At 48.7% G+C, this 20,302-nt stretch overlaps 1 protein-coding gene across 5 annotated transcripts in view; it reads right to left on the reverse strand.

Moving 5' to 3' along the window:
- Nucleotides 1–18,189: 18,189 nt before the first annotated feature.
- The window catches only part of ANAPC13 (anaphase promoting complex subunit 13), a 34,278-nt gene continuing 32,165 nt past the window's right edge, over nt 18,190–20,302 (reverse strand). For all 5 annotated transcript variants that reach the window (XR_015061096.1, XR_015061095.1, XR_015061094.1 and 2 more), the window contains one exon: nt 18,190–19,090. Coding sequence is in view for 1 of the 5 variants with exons in the window: in XM_085892814.1 (XP_085748940.1) it covers nt 18,959–19,090 (132 nt within the window). In the remaining 4 variants the exon portion in view is untranslated. The remainder of the gene's footprint in view (nt 19,091–20,302) is intronic.

The raw sequence follows: 20,302 nt of genomic DNA on the forward strand, positions 1-20,302 counted from the left end.
CAAAGGGGTGAAAACAGTAACCTCCATCCATCTTCGAAGATGGCAGAGGTCAATAATGAAACTTTTGGCCAAATTTTATCTACTTACAATATCAAGTCATTCAGAGACCATCAAACTTTGAGCTACTTTCAAGTTGAAAGCTATTTTTGACAAAAATTACATAAAATATGGTCATTTTCTACTGTGAACCAAGTTTTAAGAGAATAAATCATGCTAAAATGTGTCAAGCAATGCATAAGAAATTGAAGTAAATCAAAATTAATAATTTATGGTTGTTTACTAATGATTTATTCCATCTAAACCAAATATGGGCATTTTGGTTCAATTATGGTTTGCTGGTAGCCAACTGAAAATCCAAGATGGACCCTACAGAGAAAATGTACTTTATCCTGGAGGTGTTACCCAAACTTTTTTTGAAGGTCTTGGCATATAGAACAAAAAAAATAGGGTGATGCTCTAAAAGAGTCATGTACACAAACACACCCCCCATGCCTGAAAAGCTCAATTTTCGTCTTATCCAACCACAGAACCGAGGACCAAAAGCTTGGATCTTTGTCCAGGTGAGCTTTTGCAAAGGCTCTATGAGCCTCTCTGTGCCTGGGATGGAGGAGTGGAATCTTTCTTGGTCGGCATCCATGGAGACCCCCCTTGTGCAACGTCCGCTGGAGTGTCTGCCTTGACTCGCCAAGGTTGTTCAGGAGAGCCTTGATACTTGATAGCGATCCATGGATTGCTGTTGGCCGCTCGCCATACTTTTCTTGCCAGATGAGGCGACAACTTTGGCTTCCGACCACGTCCTTCAATGTTTTTTTACAGTGTGGAACTCCTTGTACTTCCTAATTATGCTTTGTATGGTGGCAAATGGCACACGGAACTGCTTCGAAATAGCTTTGTCGCCTTTCCCCTCCTTGTGAGCATTCACAATGCACAACCGAAGGTCCTCACTGACTTCTTTCTTCTTCGCCATGCTGACAATGACCTGAGAATGATTGCATCAGCTCCCCTTAATTTATAGTCTAAAAGCAGAGTGTTCTATAACATTCCTCACTCTACATTCAATAAACCACATTTGTAATGCATTTAGATTGTATGCACACATCTTGGAATAATTGCATAACATTATAAAGAATCTTAGGACTATCAAAAGCATGTGCATTATCACAAACATTGGCCTCAATGCTGAGACTTGGTATGGGGTCTGAATAATTTTGGACAAGCATAAAAACAAATCTTAACATTTCTATTATCTATCTATAATTCCAGGTGTGTGTGTGTGTGTGTGTGTGTGTGTGTGTGTGTGTGTGTGTGTGTGTGTGTGTGTGTGTGTGTGTGTGTGTGTGTGTGTGTGTGTGTGTGTGTGTGTGTGTGTGTGTGTGTGTGTGACAACTGTTTCTCGACAACCTCTGGTCCGATCTAATTGAAACTTGCCAGTTATATTGCTGGGGACCTGAGGATGTGCCTTTTCAAGGTTTGATATAAATCGGACAAGTGCTTCCCAAGTTATGGCCATTTATTTACCAACCAATGACAAGACGCGTGGCCGATGGGGAAGAGAAACTCAGCCGCATTCCCCGTTACGGGTTACAACGTACGGACTTTAGGAAAGTGATGACTTCGTATACTGTATTATAATAATTTCTCATTCTTCTGCACATTTATAGATAAACACAATGCCCCAATCCAGTCGCCGTTTACGACAGCGAAGGAATGGCATGTGTAGTTGTTTGAAAGTTTTTTTTTTTGGTATGGTCACGTGAGAGTGAAGGAACGTCCTGTGTGGTTGTTTGAAAGTATTTTTTATCTTGCCAAAAACGAAGTTTTTGCAAGATATGTTAGTCAGCTTGTATGTTTTGTTTGTTTGTTTGTTTATTTGTTTGTTTGTCTGTAATCACGTATAAAAAATTCTGCAGAGCACAGTTATCATTGGAAATTTTTGTAACTTCGCATATCAGAGGCCTATAGAGGTCACTTTCAGTGCACAAAATTTTGTCAAGGTCACTTTGTCGCAAATCAGGGGAGTCGACGAAACCCTTATTTTTTGAGTAATTTTGATCGGATGGTCTTCAAACTTCATGGGAATATAGTTCATGGTCTGGCACTCAGCTGATTAATTTTTGGTGGCGATTGGCCTTGACCTTCATTGTTAGCGCCTGAGGTCAAACATATTTGACCCCAAGGTCAAATTTTCAAGTTTTAGGAACCATATCGTGTAGCATCTCAAATTGAACACCTCGATGAGTGCTTTCTGGATATTAAGCTTGAGATATTAAGCTTTCTCAAGCTTGAGACATTATGACGTCATTTGGTGACGTTATGAGGCAAACGCATATTTTTCATGGTTACTCTGTAGAACGATTCTCATAGGAATCTCTCGTAGGCAGATATTCCTCAAGGAGTCACTCCTGGTGGATAGCAGCTCTGTTCACCTGTGTGACCTTAAAGTCACACGTAGTCACCTTTTGGCAAGATATGGGTCACCCTGTGGGTGACATTGGTTTATTTTTTGGTTTGCATGTACGGGCACGCGAGAGCGAAGGAACACAAACAGGCACACAAATGTCAGGGGACAAATGTAGTGCGGTTTTAAATTTTTTTTATTTTTTTTTTGCAGGCACGTACTACTAATAATGTTGAGTCAAAATAGATGTGGATTTGTACATGCTAACTCGATGTCCTTGGGTGAAGTGAAGGTTCCACCACTCGAGCTTGGAGGTATGAGATAAATGCAAAACTCAGATTTTTTCATAGGGTATGAATAATTTTGGGCTGAACTGTATATTATTCACTAAAGATGGTCATGAACAGTAATTTTTACAATACGTATTAATCGCTAAGTAAATGTTAAGGCATGCCTCGTTGCACGGAATGCTGTTTCCCTCACATTAGCAGAGTATTTCTGGCAAATGCACAACACTAATTCAATGAGACTTGTTGGGGCAGGTAGTTTTGTCATCAGTGTGGCTTCAAAAACTGGCCATCTTTTCCCAACCACTGGTGGTGATAAGTTGCTGGAACGGTTAGCTTTCTTCCAAACTTGCCTGATAACTTATGTTTGCACATGGAGAGTTGCCACTTGCTTATTGGGGGCAAGACGCCATATATATATATATATATATATATATATATATATATATATATATATATATATATATATATATATATATATATATTTCTTCCTGATAAACTCAACTTCATCAGCCGTGACACCAACCTTACTTGCAATTGTATGCATGGAGTGAAAGAACTTCAGCATTTCCTCTGGTGCAAGTGTTTGGTCTAAACTCCTTTCAGCCTTCAAATGGCATTCTTTCCAATTCCATACAATGAACTTATTGTGTCATCCTGTTGGAGCATGTAGACCAAGTGCAGTACAGCAATCTATTCCAAGTCTGCCAGCAACTTCTGGGATTGGGATGAATTTGTGCTTGTCCTTTACACCTGTCTTCAACCATCAGCTCTCACATGGTATGGTTACAATCAGAACATCTGTCAGGTGCTTGCAGGATGATTCTCTGGGAATATACATCTGCATGTGTGTAATATAGAAACTGAGCATCTGTTTTCCGAAGCCCTCCGGGCCACTGAATACCTCTCATGACCACCGGTTTGTCTGATATGATGACCATATATACCTCCATTTCTGCTTGCCTGGATGAACTTGCAACCATACATCCAAATTTTGTTTCTCATTTGTGGCAACTTAAAATGCCCCATCCCAGCTGGCTCGGTGTTTGCTCTACCTTCAACCGGCAAGGCGGCAAAGGCTCTGTGTCTGATGCAGCTTGTAAATTTCCAAACACAGATTTTCTTGCCCCACATGTTTGAAGTGAAAAGTAGGGTTAAGCAATTCGTTTGCTTCTGTCCACATACATCCAGTTTATTATCGAAGAACAACTTCATTAGAATTGAATGTTCGTTATATTTTGAACACGAATCAGACCATGAACCTACAGTTTTGCAGTATTTTGGTTCTGAATTCATCTCGATTGTGCATGTGCAGTAAGATTGTTTGACTGACTTGAGTTAAAAAAAAAACACTCCGAACGGAGAACTTGCTGTTTTCCAGGACCTCATGGGACACAAATAGGCACAAATAATTAATGCAACGTATTAAATAAGATGGTGTAAAAGATGCTGCGTCAACGGTGGTAAATTTGCGAATAAATCTTGTTTAGATTAAATTACACACTTGACTACTCGAACACAAATCGCCTTTTCGCACTTTCAAAAACCCTTCCATTTCGCAGTGCTTTGATAAAATATAGTATTTTGTCCTTTCAACCAATCAAATTTGCTGCTCGCAGACTTTGCCCATGTCCTTTTTCTCATTCTCTGAACTCTCTTGCAACTGTCATGTATTCCTCTTGGACCTGGACCTATTCATTGCAACTTCACCCATGTATGTCACATGGTGACTGCTACCCTGGTTTCAAAATTAAGATTGTGCCAATGTACATCATTTTTGGGTACGATAATATATTTTACAGTAATCTGAGGAAATTATTCATGAAAAATAGTGTTCTATCACCCACATTATGGAACAAGTTGTGCTGCATGAGTATCAAGTTGAATCACCTGTTTCTAACACTGGAATCCAGAGTTGTCCTGCTCTTCTCCACACCCCAACCCTCCATCCTGTTCCTGCCAAAAAGTGCCAGGATCATAAACAATCTTCAGGGATGAGGATAGAGCATCCCTCCTGTGTCCTTTGTTTTGAGGAGATCGGAGGGGTATGTGGAACACAACATATTAAGGCCACCGTTTTAATTGTGGTAGGAGAGGCTACCATGGGAGTGTCTAAACTAAAGTGTCTCAGAGGCTCAATGCCTTTTATGGCCAACTTAGCCTGGTGTTGGCTTAGTGGTTAGGGTGGTGGCTTGGGATCCTCGGGTCCTGAGTTCAAGCCCCGTTGGCCGCTGAATTAAAATATAGCAGGAGGTTGACTCAGCCTGTCATCCTTCTGAGGTCGGCAAAATGAGCACCAGTGTACTGGTAAGGGGGACACTGCATCAGCGGCATAGCCGTGTCCCAACCAATGATGCAACCAGCCGCCACAGCACTCGATAGAGAGATTGCCAACTTCCCCATGGGGCACATCAAAAAACAGTCAGTAACATTCCTGTACCCCCATCCCCGTTATCAATCTTTTGCTTTTGGTGAGTCGCTGTGCATTTTGTCTCCCACCCACCCCCCCCCCCCCCCCGGCCTGCGTCCTTGCACTTCCCCAAATTCTCAGCCGTAAATATCAAACTGCTACTTTGCTAAATTAATAAATCTAAACACCACCATGTGTGGAACCCCTCCCCTTCGCATCTTCAGATCTCATCACCCATTTTCAGCTGTTACCCTGAGTGCGTGTGTTGGAAAACTCAAAACCTCGATCAACTTACACCAGTCTCAGTAAGAGTTGAATCATTTATTAATTACATGTGCATGGAAAGGGATAAAACAATGTGATACTTCTGTGGCTTGATGTTCCAACCAGAGTTTCTTATATACAGTGGAACAAATAAGGGGGGGGGGGGTGGTGATCTGCTCGCATGCAAGTCAGTTGACCAACCACAGATGGTCACATTCTGATGGACAAAACAGAACTTTTTCAAGGATGTGGTATTGTTGTGGGCTGAGGGTCAGTGGTGAGGAACAGCCACCAGGTGGAGCAGTGGAGTCGTCTCCCACCGAACACCCGGAATTTAGGTCGTGACTCTCAGACAACTCGGTCACGGGTCCCTTCGCGGACCGTGGACGCAAATATTTCGACCGCATGGCGTAGGTTTAATTGTCTCGATCTCCAATGTACCTAAATAACCACGCAGTCAAGCTACCGGGGAAACAACACCCTCAGCCGACTTTGTCCGAACCAAGTCGCTGTTACCGACTCGGATCCGGCGAAACTGAGCGGAAGTTACCAAAGTCACGCCGGACCAAATAAACGATTTACAGCACCGCCGGCCTCACTAATTCTCAATACGCACTGTGCTGGGTCAATAGGAGAAAGCACTGAAAACGAGCTGGAACATTTAACACGGGTTTATTTATAAACAATAATCGGGGAGGGGGGCACACAAAGAGCAGAGTTATCCGAATAAAAGAAATGCAGGCAATGTACAGTGAGCGAAAAGACATTGAACAGTTCTACTTCGACTGGCGCCACACACACACACACCCAAAGAATTGGTGGCTGTGGCCTTTATTTTGGCCCTTCAGCTCGCAAGGGAAAGGCGAGCTGAGGGTAGGGGCCTATTCTTGCACCTGTCCGCCTCATCCGGTCTGGTCGACCTTGTTGGCGGCGGGTTCGAGTCCCACCACCGGACAACGCAGCACCAAGCACCAGGGACCAGGAACGATGCAACGGACGCCAGCCAGCATGGGAATGGACCAGACGAGATGAGCAGGGTAGACGAGAAGGCCAGCAGGCAAGACGAGGCTTCTTCTCTTTCTCCTCCTTCTTCACGGCTCACCACCCTCTTATCCTTCCCCCTTCCCCGCGGGTCGAGGGATCCGCTCTGAGGGACTCGCCTCCGGATTGGACGAGGGGTGAACATCCCATCTGGCTGGGCGGGGCCACCCCTGAGGTGGTCAGCCTCCTGAATAGACAAGGCGTCTCGGGGGGTGTGTCGAGGCATCTCAGAGGCCTGCCCCCCGAAGAGGCTCCGTAGTAGTTTTCGGCACGCTGGCCTCCAATTGGCTGGGGTACACGTGCGATGCTCGCCCTTCGCTCATTGGCTGGAGGAAACGTTCCATGCCCTTCCTCGGGGCGGAGCCTCGATTTGAGGTAATGGAGGATCCGCCCACGCTTTCAGCCAAAAACACGTGCGCAATGGCGAGCGGGTTGAGTGAGGGACGGTGCCGTTGTTGTTGTTGTTGTTGTAGTAGATGTATAAAACAACTCACAGCACACACACAAAATTCCCATTAGACATTGGGGATGGATTCTAACTATACACATACTTATCGAAATAACTACGGGGACCGCCTGTTTGTGTGCAATAGGTTTCCAAATCCGTAACAGTATTGCCGGGGGGGGGGGGGGGGTGGTAAACAAGATATGACATCTGCGAGACACGCATGGAGATTGCCTTTGATACCATAAGAAAGAGTTTGGTGAGCAATGCAGGGTGCCAGACCATGTCAAAAGCACACAATATGTCTTGGGAGATAGCTCTGATCTCACATCTGGCATTGAGGACCTCCATCCATTGTTGGGAAAGCAGAAGCAGCATATCCAGGGTTGAGTGACCTGTTCTGAAATCAGGCCATTGGAGAAGAGGAAGGATTTAATGTCGGAAGCAATGCTGGATTCCATGACCTTGCTGATGTGGCAGCAGGCTAATTGATCTGTTTTTGCACCTTTTTCATGCAGGGCAGTAATGTTTGCTGATTTCTAAGCAGACACCAGATGACCTTGAGCAAATGGGAGCGTAAATAGAATAGAGAAGGGGTAAGCAGGTTTTTAGGACATGTGGGCTGACGTCGTCTGGTCCGGTTGCAGAATCTGAGTCGAGGTTTGACAGCAAGCTCTCCAACTTGTCAGCAGAAAAGGACAGTCCTGTCGCAGCTGGGTGTGACTGGGCAAGGTGGGTACAGAAAGTGATGGGTTTGGTACACAAGATTTAGAAGCAAACACCGAGTTTAGGCATCCAGCCTTTTTACGTGCAGTGTTAACTGTGGGACCATTTGAGGGAGAAAATTCACCAGAAACTGATTTAACGAGACACCATCAGGATTTGGAGGGAGACAGGTTTGAGAATTCAGACTTGAGATGAGAAAGATATTTCCTGGCTCTCCTTCGGGTGGACACTTGTTTTGAGTTTTGTGGAAGGAGGAACTGAGATTGCCTTCTATGAGGCGAAGGCAAGTTGTTTCAGAACTGCCTTGCCACAAGCTTCAGTATACCAGAGGCGGGAGGAAGGGGCGGACAACAGACGAGATGGCATAAATCTGTGCATGAGAGAGCAAATTTCTTTGAAAAAATTCCTAGGATGAGTTGATGGTGAGTAGAAATGGGAGACCATTCGAGAAGTTTGGCTGCTTGAAGTCACTTGCCGTCCACATGAGTGAAATGCCAGACCCATCAGCATGAGGTGGTTCTCCAAGAACGACCAGAGATGTTCTCGTTAACAAGCATATGGTCAGATTAACAGCAGACATTTGCAGGGAAATTGGTAAAAATCAAATCCACAAGGGATGGAGTACCGTTGACAGATTCAGTCTCAATGAGTCACAGAAGTCCTTTGCTGAAGTGCCATGGCAGGTGAGAGGTACCCACACCCAGCCAACTGGCATGATGACAATTGAATTCGCCACATTTTAGAAAGAGAGTTTGGAAGAGTATACAGAAATTGGTCCATATTTTCAGACATTCGAGGATGTACATGGTCATTCAAGGTACGTGACTTTGCCACCAAGTGCGAGTGAATTGGCTTAAAAACCTGGTAACGAGCAGATTCAAGATATTTAACCCCAATATGGGGCTGTTCCAAAATGACCTGACGTTTTTTCTTTTTTTTAGGGAGGAGCATATGGGCTTGGTTAAGCCTTGCTCAATTTTTATTTGACATGTGATATTTTTTTTGGGGTCCATCATGATCAACACTCGACCCAAACAAAGCCAATGGAAATCTGACAACAAAGCTGGACAGTGTATAAATCAGCAGTCTGGGTCAAGAAATAAAATAGTCAGCCATGTCATTGTCTGGGTGAGATGGTGGGTAGAGTCAAGTGACAGCTGTGGGTGTGGTTACAGCTGACGTGGATTTTTTTAACCCACCTTGTTGTGATCGTTGTCCTCCTGAAGGATTCTAACTGGCTGATTGTGGAATCCTATTTGACTTCAGGCAGAGTTTAACGTTTGTCCGATTTGGTTATAAAATCCTACAAAAACCCTATCGACACTGATAAAACTGATGTCCACACAAGTCCTTCCTTGTGAAATAATTTATTTTCCAATTATCCACTATACACTTCTCACCCTCGTACAATGAACTTAAGAATCCCCATTGATTGCAATATTATTTGGTTCTATTTCATTTATTCTTACTTTAGTTAACAGTTAGACCAACCCGATTCAATTCACTTCTATATTACATCAGAGTTTTATTCTAACTTGGTACTGAGTTAGTTCCAAGGAGTACAAGCCACTGAGATACTATACTTCCTCACGTGCTTGCACTCAAACAATTTTACATTTCAAAGCATTTTATACTTTCGTGAGAGAGAGGTTGGGGGATATTCACCCAGACTGTAGAGGTGTCCTTTAGACAAAAAGCCACTTCGTACATTTCTAAGCAAAGATTCATTTATCAGCTCGGTCACTCTGCTCCAGAACAACACATTTCTTATCATTTAGGGCAAAAGTCTTTTGGCCAGAAATGACAGCCAATTCAACTTGCAGCATAAAAGTTACATTTCTGAAACTCCATTTGTTACAATTTAAAATACATTAATATAAATTTTTCCCCCACACAGCTATCCAACCACAACCAATGGGTGCACATTTCAAAAATTGACCAAATTCATTTCAAAAAATTACTGCACCAAATGTAACCAAATTTTGCATGTGGCCAAAGGGTACCCCAAGTGTGGTGTCTGTTTGTGTAGCATATCTGGAGGAGGGGTTCAAGGTGTCGAGGGGAATGGGTGCAGGGGGGAGACCCCCCCAATTCTCTGTAAATGTGTATACAGCACCCCAGGTGGTAGCCGGTATTACAAATCATATATAAACGTTTAGCTTGATAATATTGTTACGGTATTCGCGCCCGCCGGCGTGCTGACGGCCACGTAACTCGAATCGCGGCACGTCGCCCACCGGACGGACAATCCAGTCGTGACCCTCTCGGACTAACGCCGGGAACCAGTCATGGGTGGACCTTTCGGTCTCACCGCGATCGAGCCAATCAGCCCCCGCGTGGGATAGGGTTGCTCGCCAAATTCGACCTACCTAAGTACCCACACGGAGGGTAGACCGGGCGATCGCACCTCGCCGCAGGTCGACTTCGGACACGGGCCACTTAAGCGACCCGTTCCGTACTATCGGGATAACCGAGCGGTGTTATTCGTCGACCTCGACGGTTCGATTAATTATCGGGCGTATTCAGCCCACTACCAACCCTTTACGTGAAGCAAGATGAGGATTCAAAGAAAGAAATGACGAAGCGAAGCGGGAAACAGTTCAACACAAAGCACATTTATTCGCGATGAAAGGAAAGCACATATATTCAATTCCACCAAAAGCACACAGAAAAGGAGAAGAAACACAATATTACACAAAAAGCAAATATAAAAGAGAAACACAATGCAGAGCTATCCGACTACCGAGCACACGGCAACACTTATACAATTTTACTTCACAGACGGCGCCGACAACACATACCCAAAACCAAGGAAAAGAATACCCTCAAGGATGAGGCGGGCCTGAGGCCGAGACCGGGTCGGGCCTACCCGTCTGGTGATGAGACGCGGAGCGGCGATGGTGCCTCAACTCCGCGGGCCTCGCGGGCAGTGTCTGGTAGGGGTGGTGGGCCCCTTGGTCGCACTATCTCAGCGCGGGGGGAAACAGGAGGGGGTTGCTGATGCTCGGGGTCTAGAGGATTTTTATTGCCCCGCAACGAGCGTCTCCACCTCGGCCAGGTCGCGCTGTCGGCCTCCCTGGGGTGCAGCAGCTCCTGCACGACGCGAGCACCCCCTCGTCTGTCCTCGCCGCCTCTCCACGGCTCCGTCCCCTCCGTTCCGACTCCAACGCACACGACGACCAGCTCCTTCTTGCCAACTCCACCGCCCGCGAAGTCTTGACTCTCTGTTTTCGACTCTCCTACTACTGGACTGACGAACACGGTCGCTTATATCAGCCCCGTGACTTCGCCCTCTCATCTTTGACCCCCTCCCTTCGACCTTTCACCTCGCTCCCCATTGGCCCGAGAAAAAGTGGGCGTGAATGCTTTTTGATCCATAAATTTCCAGACATATCGATCGCCCTCCAACACCCTGGGGGGTTGGGCCACCCGCCTCGCTCACCGATTGGACGGCAAAAAGTGGGCGTGTGTCGTTTTTGATCCGTTTTTTGAAGCACAAAATCCGTGATTTTGTACACGCTGTTCGGCGCGCGCCCTGCACGAGTCCAACGCCGGTACCCACAGGCGGCGCAAGAACGGTGGCGATGCGACGGTTGCGAGGTGTGACGTGAAGGTCGTGGCGGTTGTGGTGAAGCGGCGTTGTGGTTGGTGGTTGATGTTGTGACTGGTGGTGGTAACAATGGCGGTTGGTCCAAATTAAAGATAGTAAAAGAAAAACGGCTATCTTGAAGAGTCGCAGCACGCATGAATAACATTTATTCCCACTAGACAACGGGTTTGGGCCTAACTACACATATACTTACCGAGATATCTCACCTTAGGGACCTGAATGGTGGTTTGCGAATCTGGTAACCACAACACTACCCCCTCCCCTTTTTACAGACTTGTCCCGAGTCGTCAAATTTTTGTGTGCCATCATGTGTAGTTTTCCCCTAGTACATTTTACCTACGGATCCCTGAGTGCGACATTCATGGTATTCGTGTCCCCAAAATAAATAACCTGAGGGCTGCGTAACTACCTAAACAAACTCACTCACACGGACGACTTAAATAAAATTGCCGGCGCTAAGACAGACATGCCGGGGGCGCACTCATATTTACAGTACATCTTAACCTTAACTTACAAATTTTACACTAAACCATGGCCCAGGATCACTGAACTCTGCAAAAGAAAAGCAGTTAGCAGGGAGCCAGGCTGCTCACATGCAGTCTCTGGCTCAAACAATGCAGGCGACAGGGAACGTGGCTGGCTGCTCACACGCAGTCCAAGGCCTTCCTTTTTGAACTGAACGCAGTGAACCACAACGGTGCATGGGCTGCACAACGCAGTCTCCGTGCCAGCTCAAGTGGCACACGCAATGAGCACAACGAATGGATGGATGAATGGTTTGAACTGAATGCAGTGAACCACAACGGTGCATGGGCTGCACAAATGCAGTCTCCGTGCCAGCTCAAGTGGCACACGCAATGAACACAACGAATGGATGGATGGACACAAACACTGTGCACGGGCCGCCACTGCAGGCCCGTGTTGTAGCTGCCAACAGGGCAGTTCTCGCAGCTTGCAAACTGTTGCCTTGCGGATCCTGGCGCACATGGAAATGAACAGGGGGGGCAAAGCAAAAATTGAACGGGGCTGGTGAACGTGGGCAGTGGGCATGGCATGGCAAAGGCAGCAGGCAAACACAGCCCGCAGAAGAAGGCCGCTGCAGGCAAACACAGCCCGCAGAAGAAGACCGTTGCAGGCAAACACAGCCGGCAGATGAACTGGCCGGCACAGGCCTTGAAGTACAGCAGCTGCAGACGAACTGGCCGGCACAGGCCTTGAAGCAAACACGGCCAGCCGATGGCACAGGCCTTGCAGCAAAACAACAGCTGCCGATGAAGTTGGCCGGCCTCCGCCTTGAAGCAAAACACGGCCAGCCGAAGAAGTTGGCCAGCCTTTGCCGTTCAGTGGAGGTTGGTGGAGGGAGTGCGGTGGTGCTGGCCACTTGGAAGGCGGGCTCGGACCTACCTTCCTGTCTCCCTCCCAACCTATCGCCTTTGTCTGTCACTGTACATACCCACTCCCTTAATTTGTCAAACCCCAATTTAGCCCCAACTTATTTTTTTGTTGTTTTTATTTTTACTTCCCCACTATAAATCGTCCCCTAACCCCCTTTATCGTCTTTGTTCGGCTAACCTATCCTGTCACCTAGCCTACTCCCAACCCCTACGTTCCCTTCCCGGAGGGGAACAAGGGAGAGCTAACGTCCTGTGTCGAGGCCCAACGAAGCCTCAGAATGGCCTCCCCAGAGTTCGGCGATCTAACCCAAAGTGGGTCCAGCGGCCCACAACGACAGCGAGGGGATGGATGGTGCGGAGGGGTACATCTCCTAATCTACCCTAACCATTTAACTGTTAAACTACCCCGGGGCTTTCAACAAGCGCCTCTCGCTTAAACTATTGGTTCTAACAACCCAGATTCCCGTCGCCTGTGTTGGTGTCCTCACAATTTCGGGCCTCGCCCCCAATTTTCTCTCCGTGCCCTCACACGGTCTCCTGGCTGGGACACGTGGCTCCCTTTGGCAGGCACGACCCTCTGCCGATTCTCCCGCTATGGCACCCCCGGGCACTACACTGCTCCGAGCCTACCAGCTCCCTAACACCGGGGAGTTCCCCCCATGGCACCTCCCCTGAAACGCACACGTGGCAGGCCGGCCTCCCGGGCCCCTTTCCGAGGGTCACCCGTGCCCACAACACTGCCCACGCGGCTAATGGCGCCCCGGGCCCCCGCACCAAGCAGGCGCACCCGTGCCCACTACGCTATCCCGGCCCCCCATGGGCCCTTGGCCTACCACGGCCGACTAGCCTGGTGCCCGGGGTACCCACTCAGCGATACTCACCTTTCGCAGCCACGCTCCCAAGCCAGTCAACAGGGCTCCTGCACCCCTCCAAATGGGTTTCGAGCCTACTTTCCCACCAACAACAAAACGACCTCCATTTTTCAATTTGACTAACCCAGCTAACTCACTCTACACTGACCCCGGGGTCCCTTGGGCGGGAGTCACTCCTCCCCCCAATCACTCATCGCACCATGCATTCCCCATTCACTCCATACACACAGACCCGCTGGCCTCACTCACTCACCAAGCACATGCCTCACAACTCACCAACTCTTCAACACATTCACCGCTGAACTCTGCCATCCTCCTAACTACATCCCCTAACTAACTCGTGCTCCCACGTCATCCCTTAAACTACAGCACGTTCCTTTTAACACTACGTAGCTAAGCTACGTCCCCTCTACACATTCACAAGTCTGTCCATGTCCTCAAATAAAATCATTTTATTTCCCAACCTAAATCTGGCTACAATCCCTCTAACTAATCCATTCCACGGACTCCATGAGGACTTACCCCTGCCCCATGAAGTCGGTCTAGCTAAGCTAACCCTTCCCCCTAACTAGTTTCCATCCTGTGCCCAGGGGTAAGGGGGTCTTCCACCCCTTGCCCAGGAATCCTGTGCACCCGAAAGTGAGGCTTGTTTTTTTCTCTTTTTTTTTTTTATGCGCAGCACCTGCGCGGCAACTCAGAGCTCGCGCACTTTACACCTGCCCGTGACGTCATGCAGCTGCACGTGTTCCTCGTCCCTCCTTGGACGGTACCATCCGGCAGAGATACCCCTCCTGCCGGATTCCAACCACACGTGCAGCCATGACGTCACCGTGCGCAAAAAAAAAACAAGCCCCACGTCTCGAGGGGTTCCCCACGCGAACACATGTGCTTTGCCCGTTGGAGCTTAACACACACGATCGCGTGGAGAACCCGTCCGGTCCAAATCCATTTACCTGCCTAAACTTTGTCCGTCCGCGGGATCGGCAAATCCACCGCGTGCGTTTCCGGACCGGGACTTCACTCTCGCAAGCGAGTACGTGGCGGTCTGTGCGTTTCACAGCACGAACCGCGTGCTCACTGCTGGGTGAACCCGGCACGGTCCCCGAAACGACCACAGCCGCTACTCGGCTTTCGTTTCTCCCATGTCGCCGTCGTCGCCTCCATTCCACCCACGCACACCTGCGTGTTACGACGCACACAGTCCACACCATTAAACTCACACCGGGAGACGCGGCTGCGTGCTCCCGCATGCCAACCGACATCTCCCTCACATACCGCTCTCTCACACACACGGTCTCCCTTGCACTCGGCCGTTCACTCACGCGTGCCTCACTACTCACACAAACCATACTACTTACACACGCGGGGGCACTCACCCGCGGTGCCTCATCCACACTCCGTGCCTCACTCACACACGCGGGGGCACTCACCCGCGGTGCCTCATCCACACTCCGTGCCTCACTCACACACGCGGGGGCACTCACCCGCGGTGCCTCACTCATACTGGCCGTTTCATCCACACACACGGCCTCACTCACACACGGCGTGCTGGGAAGCACGTACCCTGGCACCATCGCCACCACACCACTCACACACGGGGTCGCTTCCACACACGGGGACGCACTCGCACCTTGCACCACACACACAGGGACAACCACACTGGGGATTCGTGTCCCCACAGGGGTCTCTGGGGCCTCTATACCCCCCAAGCTCTCCAAGCACCCGTTCGCAGCACTCCTCCCCTCAACCTCGCAAAGCACGACCGAACTCACCTGGTCGTGACTCGCCTCAAGGGGGAATACTCCCTCCCCTCGTTCCTGGAGGAGGCCATCCAGGTGCTCGCACTGGGTCTCTACCCAGTCCGCCAGCTCACCCCCATTATCCTCCACTACCTCCGTGTGTGTGTGTGCGTCACTTACCCCGTCTTCATCGTACAGTCTCTCCATTTTTTCTGTCTCCCGTGTCTCTGCCAACTCGGTCACCTCTTCACCCTTTACCTCCCTTGTCTCAACTATTATTATTTCCTTTGTCACGGCCTTCATGCCCGCCTGCAGGCATCGGCCCATGTTCTGCGTCTCACCCCGCAGCTTTTTCGTTTCTTCCTTCATTTGCTTGTTCATGCCTTTCATTTCGTTTATAAATTCAGTTGTGTTTGCATCCATCTTTTCGATTATTTGTTTGGTCATGCCTTTCATTTTGTTTTTCATTTCATGCGCATTCGTTTCCATTTGCTTGTTCATTGCCGCCAGCATGGCGAATAGCTGGGCCATGTCGGGTGCGCTTGGGTGAGCCGATTCGGCAAGAATCGGGAGGTTTTGGTGGAGAGGGGGAGGGGAGGTGTCATACACCGCGGCCGCTGCTGCACCTATTTCGGGCTCTGGGTTCAGTTGGGCGAGTTCGTTTTCCTGTACAATTAACATTTCCTGCACGGGGTTTTCATCCTGAGCCATGGATCCTACATTACTACACATATACATTTCTAATACCCCCGGCTCCCGCTCACCTTGAGACGCCATCTTGCTTCTCTTAAAGGGTTAATTTAGCTCGCTCGTAATTTGGAGGGAATCGGGGGTCGCTTCTCTCACCCCTGGACCGATTCCCGTGAATTTAGCCGGAGACAGGAGAGCCCGTTTTCCTGTTCTCCGATACCAGTGCCGCGAGGAGGGCGATGAATTTGTATCCCACTCCTGACACCAGTGTTACGGTATTCGCGCCCGCCGGCGTGCTGACGGCCACGTAACTCGAATCGCGGCACGTCGCCCACCGGACGGACAATCCAGTCGTGACCCTCTCGGACTAACGCCGGGAACCAGTCACGGGTGGACCTTTCGGTCTCACCGCGATCGAGCCAATCAGCCCCCGCGTGGGATAGGGTTGCTCGCCAAATTCGACCTACCTAAGTACCCACACGGAGGGTAGACCGGGCGATCGCACCTCGCCGCAGGTCGACTTCGGACACGGGCCACTTAAGCGACCCGTTCCGTACTATCGGGATAACCGAGCGGTGTTATTCGTCGACCTCGACGGTTCGATTAATTATCGGGCGTATTCAGCCCACTACCAACCCTTTACGTGAAGCAAGATGAGGATTCAAAGAAAGAAATGACGAAGCGAAGCGGGAAACAGTTCAACACAAAGCACATTTATTCGCGATGAACGGAAAGCACATATATTCAATTCCACCAAAAGCACACAGAAAAGGAGAAGAAACACAATATTACACAAAAAGCAAATATAAAAGAGAAACACAATGCAGAGCTATCCGACTACCGAGCACACGGCAACACTTATACAATTTTACTTCACAGACGGCGCCGACAACACATACCCAAAACCAAGGAAAAGAATACCCTCAAGGATGAGGCGGGCCTGAGGCCGAGACCGGGTCGGGCCTACCCGTCTGGTGATGAGACGCGGAGCGGCGATGGTGCCTCAACTCCGCGGGCAGTGTCTGGTAGGGGGTGGGAAAGGGGCCCCCTTGGTCGCACTATCTCAGCGCGGGGGGAAACAGGAGGGGGTTGCTGATGCTCGGGGTCTAGAGGATTTTTATTGCCCCGCAACGAGCGTCTCCACCTCGGCCAGGTCGCGCTGTCGGCCTCCCTGGGGTGCAGCTCCCTGCACGACGCGAGCACCCCCTCGTCTGCCCTCGCCGCCTCTCCACGGCTCCGTCCCCTCCGTTCCGACTCCAACGCACACGACGACCAGCTCCTTCTTGCCAACTCCACCGCCCGCGAAGTCTTGACTCTGTTTTCGACTCTCCTACTACTGGACTGACGAACACGGTCGCTTATATCAGCCCCGTGACTTCGCCCTCTCATCTTTGACCCCCTCCCTTCGACCTTTCACCTCGCTCCCCATTGGCCCGAGAAAAAGTGGGCGTGAATGCTTTTTGATCCATAAATTTGCATATATCGATCGCCCTCCAACGCCCTGGGGGCGGGGCCAATTCGCCCCTCGCTCACCGATTGGACGGCAAAAAGTGGGCGTGTGTCGTTTTTGATCCGTTTTTTGAAGCACAAAATCCGTGATTTTGTACACGCTGTTCGGCGCGCGCCCTGCACGAGTCCACCCACAAGCGGCGCAAGAACGGTGGCGATGCGACGGTTGCGAGGTGTGACGTGAAGGTCGTGGCGGTTGTGGTGAAGCGGCGTTGTGGTTGGTGGTTGATGTTGTGACTGGTGGTGGTAACAATGGCGGTTGGTCCAAATTAAAGATAGTAAAAGAAAAACGGCTATCCTGAAGAGTCGCAGCACGCATGAATAACATTTATTCCCACTAGACAACGGGTTTGGGCCTAACTACACATATACTTACCGAGATATCTCACCTAAGGGACCTGAATGGTGGTTTGCGAATCTGGTAACCACAACAATATGTATTATGGTGATGTTGAAATCCGAATGAGAATGCAATCCTTTTGAAATCTTCAAAATGTTTCATTTCATTCATGTGAAGTGGAGGTTGAAACCAAAGCATCCAACCCTGACCTTCACAGTGAAGTGGAAGTGATTTTTACTCACGTTGTGTATGAGCAGCAAAGATTGTTGATGAAGGTGATGTTAGCCGACTTCCAAGCAGATGGAAGATGTTTCGGCAAAAGATAGGGTGAATAGAACAGAATGTTTGAAGTACAACATCTTGTCTTTTGTTTAAACCCATCAGCAAAGCGACAGGTACTTTTGCAAGTTCATGCATAAAAATCAACTTCTGCACATGCATACATCTAACAAATCAAGCTAAGATTCACAAATTTTAGTTTATTAAAATATCAACAGGGTCAACATGTACATAAAACTCAAACATCAAATGAAGATTCCAAGAGTACAAATTACACACGAAAGGGCACAACGAAAGGCATTCCATCTCTTCCTTTTAGATGCCAATACCAGCATTACAATGCAGAGTGCATCCATGAGCAGGCAGAATGGCAGAGAGTTACGTACACTCACCTCTCAGCTGTCTAGCCTGGGTTTGAATCCCAACCCAGCTATAAAAACCGTCATCCCAGTGTTTCACAGGCAAGGTAATTGATCAATGTACGTGCCGTCCCTCCGACGGATGTGAAACTTGGCGTCTTGTCTGCCAGCATTCATTGGTGGGAATTCAAAATAAGGCAATGTCGTGGATCTGTTTGTTCGTTGCTTATCGAATCCAAAATGGCTTGACCAACCTCCACCAAACCTTGCATGGGGTACCCATGGTCATGTCATGGGCATTCAATAAAAAAAATTCCTTCAAAGCAAAAATGTTTTTACGTGCCAACTCTACAGCATTGCAAAGTAACAACATTGTGATCAAACGAAGTAACATTTTGGGAAGCAATGCATAAGGGAAGGGAGAAAGGAGAGGGGGGACTGTCTGGGAAACTCAGCCATAATACTCAAGCCAAAAGGTCAAGTCAAAGAATATGCTGGAAAAAGAAAAAGGAACCATTGCTGTGAATAAACAGTGAGAGTCCATCTTGCACAACACAACAGCGTTTACAGTATGGCGAGGAAGGGGTGCGGTTGTTCATTCCAGAGAGAGAGATGAAGAGGTCGCACCATCCTGGAGAGGAAGGGACAAATCTGTCCACTTCATTTCTTGCTCACGAACTGACTCTGTTGTCCCACCATTGTCTTGGTCCAACTCCGGCAGCTCACTCTACGTAATGCAGAAACAATTTCCATACCAGCAAAGCAAAGTCAATGGACTTAAACTTTAGACATGTTTTCAATCTCTCTACACTGATCTCCCTACTTAATCTCGAGCACTGAAAACCGCAGAATTTTACTCTGCTGGAGATTGAAAAATGTCTGACAAATCCAAGGAATCATTCGTGAATACATATATACACACACACATATATATATATATATATATATATATATATATATATATATATATATATATATATATATATATATATATATATATATATATATATATATATATATATATATATATATATTGTTGTGGTTGTGGAAATTCGCAAACCACCATTCAGGTCCCATAGGTGAGATATCTCTAAGTACATGTGTAGTTATCCCAAACCCGTTGTATAGAGGGAATTTATGTGATCCATTCGGGCTGCGACGCTTTGAGTTAGTCGTTTTTCTTTCTCTCTCTTTTATTTCAAACAAACAGCATCTCAACAACCACGCCATCCCCACCACGGCGCCAACCACACTACAACCACGCCACCTCCACCATCAATGCTACCACATCTTCGCCACTCGCCATTCAGTAGGCCCTGTGCGGTTATGATCTCCGGGAACAAACAAAAACCAACAACTCTGCTCGGGGGTTTTCCCACCTGTTTTTCCCGTCGAGGTTCTCCGCGCTCGGTGTGGAGGAGGGGCGATGCAGGGGTCAAAGTGAGAAAGGGTGGGGGCCTCTTTTTGGGGGAATAATTCCCTGGCTCTGATCCAAGACCGGCTCCCCCGGCCCCCGCACGGCGCGGGGTGGAGGGAAAGCGAGAGGTCACGCCCCCCTTCGAGAGGCTTCTCCAAGAAGCTCGAAGGGAGGTGGGGCCGAAAACGGGGTGGAGCGAAGGGCGGAGCCCCGCGCTACAAAAGGCGGACAGGACGGACCTTGAGGGTTGTTGGTCGAGAGTTGGAGTGAGGGTTGGTCTTCATGGTCGTCTTCTGGCTCGAGTCGCGAGCTTGTGGTTCCTGCCTTGCTTCTTTGAACCGTGCGCGAGCGCGGAAAACAGCGCCGAACAAGCCCCGTCCGGTTCTCCAAAACCCCGTCCGTACAGTCGAGCGGACCACACGAGCGACATGCGGCACGAGCTCGCGGAGCACACTGGAGGGGCTCGGAGTTACGGTCACAGAAGGAAGACAACGGGATCAGGGAAGTCGCACTTCCATTTTC

The sequence above is a fragment of the Eptatretus burgeri genome, chromosome 1 (assembly GCF_056783735.1).
Source record: "Eptatretus burgeri isolate ZD-2024b chromosome 1, Ebu_testis_v1, whole genome shotgun sequence".
In the NCBI taxonomy this organism is placed as follows: Eukaryota; Metazoa; Chordata; class Myxini; order Myxiniformes; family Myxinidae; genus Eptatretus; species Eptatretus burgeri.